Source organism: Colias croceus, chromosome 13, assembly GCF_905220415.1.
Source record: "Colias croceus chromosome 13, ilColCroc2.1".
NCBI classification, from domain to species: domain Eukaryota; kingdom Metazoa; phylum Arthropoda; class Insecta; order Lepidoptera; family Pieridae; genus Colias; species Colias croceus.
The window spans coordinates 2,882,823-2,891,879 of NC_059549.1; the positions used below are offsets into that span (position 1 = coordinate 2,882,823).

A 9,057-nucleotide genomic window follows, 5' to 3' on the forward strand; every position below is an offset into this window, starting at 1 on the left:
TAGTATGGGGGCTGAAATTTGAAACTTGAATTGGTGATTTGTATGTTCCGTTTTAAGTTTAACATTGAAATAAACTTCTCAAATAGATTTAATTGATTCTACTGTTTAATGTCGTCATAATATGATCTTTCTGGAAATAGCTTGTCGGATTCTATTATTTAAATCGCATCATAATATGCTAAGTATATATCGATGGCCCCAAGCAAAAAGTCTGTAATCGAAAAATGCAAATTTTACAGGAGAAATGTTTTACTGTTTTTTGTGAATATCTTTGCAACGCGTGGGAATATTTCAAACATTGATATATCCAATCAAACCTAATTTATTGTAAATTGTAATTCTTATATAAGTATGAAATTATGGTTAATCAAAAGCTAGTAATCTGTGAAAATACATATTACAGGAAATGTTATAAGTGAAACTTTACGGTATTAACACTTACGAGATTTTTGCGGTAAAATTATAATAAACTACAATTTGTAACATTTAATTATGGACTTTTATAACGTAATTTTCTATGGCACAGATGACGCGTAATATTTTATTACGGTGTTATTGCGGTAATTTATGATAGATACAGCAACGGTATTGCTAAATTACGTTATTTTTAGAGAGAAAATTATTATAAAACATGTAGCGGTAGCACCAATACCAATATTTTTTTAACCAATTTATTGAACGCAATATTACAAGGTTTGTAAGAAAACAAACAGAATATTAATATTCAATAAAGTTTATTGATTTAAAAACAAAATATACCTTCTTTAAACAGTTTGGAAAAAATTATACACAAAATAATTATATCAAAATACACAAAAGTACTCAAAGAACAAAAAATCTATATCAAGATATAAGAAAATAAATAATTAAAACAACACGTTTATTATTCTTCTACTTCAGATGTGCTTTCAATCGGGGCTTCAGTACAAGATAATGATTCATAAAATGGATGGTAAAATCGCGGAATAGCCTCACTGTTACATAAACTTAAAAGGTCTGCATGCAACGCTTTACTTATTGGAATAGGTTGGTGGTATGCACGTTTCAATTCAATATTATCTGTACTTACAGAACTTGAATCTTGAGTACTCTTTCGTCCTCTTCGTCTACCTAAGGCAGAACGAGGATTGTTTATATCAAGCTCTGAACAATCGTCTTCAAAATTATATTTAAAAAACAATTTGTTTGGATTTGAATCAGTCACACTAACTTCCATCACGTCAGCCCAGTGTCTCACATTATGGTTTTTATCACACCGCCAAAGCTTATCGTCTACGAGTGGTTTCAAATCGTAAATTTCAGACTGATCCAATTCTTTCACGCGATATTTTTCACCAGTTACCTTTGAGTTTAAAATAATACTATAGATTTGGTCAGGAGTGTACAATACTTTATGCTTAAGATTTTTTTCTATGCAAGCATGCATAGAATCCCCTTCATTTTGGCTATGTCCTGTTTCGAAAAATCGATGAGTTATGGAAATCCCAAGAAGTTTGGCAGCATAAATATACAGAGCAAAAATATACCGATTTTTATTTTGACCATAACAGCCATCTGAATATAGTGAAAATGTACGAATGCCTTTCTCTTGTTCACTCTTGAAAAATAATAGTAAAGCACTTCCTATTTCTGTGCTGCCTCGTTTGGCTATTTGAAAATGCCACACATAACAATATCCTATTTTCCGAAGGGCATCATAAACGGTAAAATTGTAGCAAGGATATTTTCGTTTGTAATGAAACGTTCCCACTTCAGATTGAGGTATACTCAATACTTTTTGCAAGTCAAAGATTGCGACTGTGGTATTATCTTTATCAGCTGTCTCTATTTCTTCTTTTTTCAATAATCTTATCTTTTCTTTTTTCTGTAAATGGAGTCTATGTTTTTCTTCTAGAGTAGCTTTACCGTTCAAATCTGACTGTTCATAAATTGAGCAAGAAGTGCATTGGTCTTTTTTTGGTTTGAAAAACGAGTAGTTGTATTGGCAGTTAAAAACTGTTTCATATTGTCGCTTTGTCCCCATTACAATATCTGTGTAGCCTTGCTGTATAAACCACTCAGTATAAAAGCGATACATTTTCGTGATATTTAAATTTTCTGAAAGATATTCTCTTTTTGAATCCTTTCTAGTATAGTGGGATTCCACTTTAGGAAATAAATCAATATGTGCTTTAATAGTGGCCTCTGTAGCAGTGTTCATTTTATAAGGTCTATTGTCATGCATTCCCCTTTTGTCTTTTAATCCCTCATCGGCTCTCGTAACTTTTTCTACTGCTGTGTACACAACTTGCTCTCCGATTTGCAAAGTATTTAAAAAAAAAGTCTTACATACAGGTATACGCTCATTATTTGAAATCAAAAAATATGTAAGTGTTTGTGTGCGGTTGTTTTTACGATCTAAGGTCATTCGTTTAATGCTTTTGGTTTCAACATGTCTACTGATATACAACCATTGGTGTTCACGGTCAGCAAGACCATAAAATTTATCAAAAATTGCTTGTCTTTCTGACTCACTGAATTTTTGTCCACAACCTTTTTTACACACACATAAGGAACCTATTGTTTTACCTGGGAATTTTTTTTTTGTATTACAACCTTCATAGGCTTGGCCAGAATTTTTTAGAACCTTATTTTTGTTACGGCGCCATTCACTCGTATTCTGTTTACGTTTTCTAGTCAATTTCTTTTCTTCTTCCGATGTAACTAATTCTTGCTGATTTTGTTGATTAGATTCATTACTATTATGATCTGTTTCTTCAGTATTGTTTGCCGAATTCTCTTGAACTTCAATTTTATCCTCGTTATTGCTGTTGACTTCCTGGTCTTGTGAACAATTTATATTTTCTGTCAATGTTATATTATCTTCATTAATTTTCATTAATTATACCACATAATATTTTGTAAAGTTTCTTCTGGCTTTAATGTTTCGTCTATTGTTGTGTCTTCTTGGCTATCTTCTAACGTTTTTGATTCAATATTTGACTGGTTTATTGTTACAGTATTTGATTTTTTTAATGGAGACAAAACTGAAGTTGCTTCATATATGATTGAGGGTGAAGCTACAAAATTGACGTTTGTTAAATACACTGATATGTTAGAGATCGTTGATGGAGTGCTAGTAAAATTTGAATTAGTTATCATTCTATTAATACATTGAGAGTCAGCGCTAAGACTTGAAATGTTACTGAACGGGCTTTTCGATTCAGGTCTCTCTGGACTTGGAACATATTCAGAGCAGTCCGGTGAAAAGTCTTCATGCAATGAATCTTGATCAGTATCAATGTATTTTTGTTTCGGTAAATCTGTAATCAAGTGTGATTTTGTTTATATCAATTTGTCAGAGATAATATTATAATACATAAATTAATATTCCTATATTAATATATTGTATATCAATCATTATAATATCAGTGTGGTTTGGTAGGTATTAACGATTGCTAAAATAAGTATGTTGTTTGTTATTTTGATGTCTACGCACCTCGTAACCCATAATATCTCGACAAAGCTTGGTTAGAAGAAGTTTCTATTTCATTAGAATCTTGACTGTCAATAGGGACACAAAGTAGGCCTGAAATAAAAAAGAGTTATATTACAAACATAATTTTATGCTCTTCAAGGGCTAAGGTAGGCTCCAAAAGTAACTCAATTTTTTACACCTACATTTTATAATTTATGCAGTTTGCACGCTTAGTTTAGTTGCATACACAATAGGCAAATATTTACAAACCTTTTAATTTAGGTTGTTCGGCAGAACTTGTAGATGTCCCAGCAGTTATTTCTGGAAGATTATTACAGTTCTCAACACAGTCCTCATCAGTACCTAATTAAAAATTACAGAACATTACAAAAATATACCCAAAATGTGTTCATTAAATTAAAATTGGTATTTACAAGCCAGTACCAATTTATCATGCCACAAACAAAACCCTTTAACATATTGCACTTATAATAGGATATTTGTCTCATTATATTATACCAATTTCTTAATAATGTTTACATATCGAAATGAATAGTGATACAAAATCATAATGTAGGTAGGTACTTACTTTGAATCGTGTCGTCAACCATTAGAAGCATTCGTTTCACACGATTATTTTTTAATTTATATCTTTTCGAACTCATGATCCCTCTGAACAATAACAAATGACTACTACTCCAACACTGCACTGACGCGCGAAAAACTTTTATTTCAAAGCAGGACGTCACACCACCCAAACACCGGAAATGCAACTGTTTATGTAAACAGTCATCGCGCACCGGCGCACGCGATCACATGTTGAGGGCGTGGCATTATCCATCACTGTTTGATTATTAGTAATAGAAAGAGAGAAATGCGCATTGCAAAATGACGCGCGGCTAGTCAAAAACGGTAATGGTCGAATACAGAGTACGGCATGTCGATTTTTAATAAATTCATAAGTATTGACATATTACGTATATGATTAGTCCAATTATTATCTGCAATAACATTGTTAGTGTCTATTACGAAATTCATGTATTTCAAACCTTTCGACAAAAATCCTGTATTAGAGTTTACCAAAACCATAATGAATTTACTTACGGCAATAATCCGGTAACCGGATCTTACCAAAATAAGATATGAAAATTATTTTTGTAAGATTGTGTAACAGTACTTTTGCTGGAATCATTTTGTAAGTTTATTTCCGTGCAATAAACATATATTTAATTATATCTTCATAAATATAATTAGGAAAAATCTAAAAAAAATTGACAAGATGTATTCCAGTCTATAGATTCTCAATTCGTCAAAACACGAAAAAGTCCATAATAGCACTTTACCGACTTTTTGCTCGGGGGCATCGATATATTGTGAGCCATTTATGAGCCAATCATTTGCTGTATGGGTTGTAGGTAATACAGAGGCTACTTTCATGTAATGTAAGGAAACATTATAGACCATAATATTTATAAACTCATAATATGGACTGAATTTCTTGCTCTAGGAGCTTATATTATGAAAGCTATATACAATAGTGAAGTTCGTATTAAATTAAAATTCATTTATTATATTGTAAACGCAGTTAGTTGTAAGTTGTACAAAATTATTACATTATCTATCCTACACTAAAATCTCACAGTTAGATTTTTAATCGAATAACGTTTCGTAGAGATCTAAAGGTATGCTTTATTGAAATACATATTCCACGAACATTCGCTACTTGGCGCGTTCCCGGAAAACTGAAAATAAATAAGTAACGTAGGTAATCGCAAACAGAATACAGTTCAGTCACGTTTGAAAGTCAATGGCACTAACTCCCGCGTCTCGAGTTTAAACGGCCTAAATATTTGATGAGACCAACGGGATCAAATGAAATAGCGATGGGATGTATCAAGAGGGAATCAGATATCCACTAAGTTTAACAAGGGCGTTTGTAACGGAATATATTATGATGCGATCGATAGTATTAGTAGGATAAAATCAACGCAGATGTCTTCGTGCGCGTTAGAATATTTTATGGGTTATCCAATAATGGTGCTAGTCTAGTGCAATCTGTGTGCGTTAGTGAATTTGGAATATTTAATACGATGTTGTCTCTAATGGCAAAATATGGGATGAAGACGAACTTCAAACGGTATCGCGTGGTATCGCTTTGTTAAGCAGCGTTAAACGAATTGAAAGGGAACTTCTAATTCTTCTGAATAGAGCTGTTCTGTCATCTAGAAAATCCTGTTAAAATCACCTGTATTATTTACCATATCTATACAAAAGCCCACAAACAAATCAAGCTTGTTTCGATTAAACCGAACACTATCTACACACTGTTTCCCTATTCAAACGCCGTCGTTAAATATTCACAACTATACTAATTAACTTCCTCGTTTAAAAACAATGCCTCAAAACACTAAAGAGGTCGTACTATCATCCAATATTAACAAGGCTTTGTTTTATAAAGTTCAAGCGGAAAGCAACTCGGTTATCAATATTCATAAGCGAGATGCCGTTTCTGAGGAGGATCTAGGCAATAAACAAAGCTTCGCCAAGTAACCGATCTGGAAGAGTACTTCGACGATCATAAATTTCAGTTTGCAACTTGCAGTAAGTAACATTCGATCAATAAGTGTTTTGTATGGGTTCTATATTTGCAATCTAATACGCTACAAAACTTTCAAGCGAACCTAATATAAGTTACGTCATGAGCTTCCGCGCTAATAGGTAAACGGCTTAGATTCAGCGCTTTTAACAACGAATGTAATCCTTAAGCGGGGGTGTTAATGAACAAATTTGTTTGCATATTTTTGAAGGATTTCTTCGTACAATGGGGCGCACGTGCACCTATATTGAAGTCACGTGTCTTGTTACACAGGTCAAATCAGATCACTATTATATTATGCAAGTACACGCTTGGTATAGAGCTAAACTTTTAATTGGGGTGGGTTCTATAAACAAAACCCATTAATTGGATTTCATACATATGACGAAGCATATTTTATACAATATGTGGGAATATCGTTTTAAAAGTTGAAAAATCTAGATTGCTTAATAACTAAAAGCTAAGTGACTCTAAAATCTAAAAATAAGTATATATGTAGTTTTACTAACACTAGAATAAGTACTACTAACAATATATGGGCAATGCTGCCTGATATAAATAAATAAATAAATAAATAAATAAATAAATAAAATAAATGAGTTTGGTACTGCGCACTCTAAGTATCAATGCTAGGTTTTTAGTTGATGAAAATAATTGTTATGAATTTCTAGAAAAAAAACTAAGGTTTCATGTAGTTAATGTTGCATAGACAATTTCAATACTTTCATGGGAGGCCCGTGTAATAATAGCTTAATAACTAGCAGAGAGAACATAAATGATGATGATTTTGGGACAATTTCAATAAATTACTTGTTTTGTTTTTCTGAAAATAATTCACTAAAAGCACAGTCTAAAAGTTAAAGGATAACATACTCATTTACTTACTCTTTTTTGTAGATAGATTTTTTTATTGCATATAAATACTATAAATAAATACTATAGGACATTATTACACAAATCGACCTAGTCCCACAGTAAGCTCAATTAAGGCTTGTGTTGCGGGTACTAGGCGACGATAAATATAATATTTAATAAATACATATATAGATAATAACACCCAGACCCAAGAACAAATAATTGAGTTCATCACACAAGTATTTGCCCTGACCGGGGATCGAACCCGGGACCGTCGGCTCAGTAGGCAGTTACTTTACCACTGCGCCAACTGCGTCGTCAAATATCGTCGTATATAGAAATTATAAAACCTTTTTCTACTATTTATAAAAATACTTCACCAACAGTAAAAGTCATAACAACGATGCATTAATATTTATTATTATTCTTAATAGCCTGATTACAGTAACAAAGGAATAAATTAATTACGATTTTATGGTTTAATTTGCGTGACTAGAAATAATAAGAAAGCTACATTTCTTAATCCAGGTATATGGTATTTTGTTGGAATTTATAAAATGACTTGCTGTTACCAGCGGGTTTTCCTGTATTGCACTGTTTTACAATGAACGTAAATTTAATTTTCATGCAAAGTATTGTAATTTTAAACTGTTGTCAATTAAATAATTTTAGAGCTTTTTGGTACAAATAAAGCTTGACAATCGGCACTCATGGTAAATAATTTATATATTGATTATACCAATTCCTTAACCAGTAAAAACATTCTTATAACGAGGTTTATGAGACTGAGTCCCGGCTTCTCAACATGTTCACCTTTTGTATTCCTAGTATATAAAATAAATATCAAGAAAACTCATTTTATAAGTATTACTAAAGCTCTATAAATACGAAAAATAATAATAAATATAAGCCAGACGACGATAAAATAATTTTAAAACGAATACACAATACAAACATCATTATGCTACTACTAATCGCGTAATCCTACCTTATAGTCACATAATTTTAAAGAACAAACATACCAGCTTAACTTTATTTATTCTCGAATAAAATTTAATGTGATATACTTTAAACAACAATACACAATAATAAATAATACATGCATACAGTGATTATAGTCACATAGTCGTCATTTGAATAGACACAAAGCGCGGGTGGTCATGGATCTTGAGACGGTAAAAAATAACCCGTAATTTCCTTGTTAAAATGAGAATGAGATAACTCCGGCTTACATATTAATTTAGTGTAATAAATACACAAATAAATATAAAAATTGATGACGGTTATAAGGATATGGGGCGGACTGTTTAGTAATATGTGTATGGGAATGGTAAAACTTACCTATTTTTTTATGATTCAAACATGATTAGGTAATCCATCGTACGCGTAATATTATTATCTATACATAATATAATAAATGTGTAGAAGGGTCAATTCTGTACATTGAAAATATTAAAAAAATAAATAGCAGGGAGTGTTACTGGATCGATACCAAACCCAAATATGTGATTAAAAAAATTTTTGTCTGTCGTCTGTCTGCCTGCCTGTATGTGAAGACATCACGTGAAAACTACAGGTTCGATTTCGATGAAACTTGGTATAATTATACCTTATTATCCTGGGCGTAAAATAGGATACTTTTTATCCTGGAAAAATACGTAGAAAAAAAAATTAATCTTAATTTTTCAGTTTTATCCATAGACGTTGTTCTGTAGAACCGCGAACACGCGTTGCGTATTATTATAGGCCTAGCCGTATTTGGGTCCAATAGATATTTCTAAGATGCATTGTCAGAGTTACTCAAAATGGATTTATAAATAAACCATCCACGCGAAGACCGACATCCGCGCGGACGGAAGCTAGTCTATAATATCATGATGAAGCTTAATTTATGTTATAATATAATAATATGTATATGTAAAATGTATCACAGACTGTGACTAGGTACTTAGATTTTAGATAAATTTGGAGAATAATTATTGATAATAGTTTAAATTTATGAAATATGTATGTATGATAAATTTAATATTACACATAAGTTCTGTTGTTTTAGATTACCTATCTAAACAATAGAACTTATGTTATGCTAAAAAACCAGGTACTAATTTGGTAGGAAAATCCGAAAGCTCTCTAAATTGGCTTTCTAGGT

The 9,057-nt window shown here is 31.7% G+C and overlaps 1 protein-coding gene across 1 annotated transcript; it reads right to left on the reverse strand.

Annotated features, from left to right (window-relative positions):
* Window positions 1-781: 781 nt before the first annotated feature.
* On the reverse strand, window positions 782-4,268 carry LOC123697033. Its single transcript, XM_045643452.1, has 5 exons — window positions 4,047-4,268; window positions 3,728-3,820; window positions 3,479-3,568; window positions 2,898-3,302; window positions 782-2,865 (listed from the first exon to the last, which is right to left on the reverse strand). Exons 1-5 carry the CDS (start codon window positions 4,120-4,122, stop codon window positions 884-886), a joined length of 2,646 nt encoding a protein of 881 aa, XP_045499408.1. The 5' UTR covers window positions 4,123-4,268; the 3' UTR covers window positions 782-883.
* Between the last annotated feature and the right edge of the window lie 4,789 nt (window positions 4,269-9,057).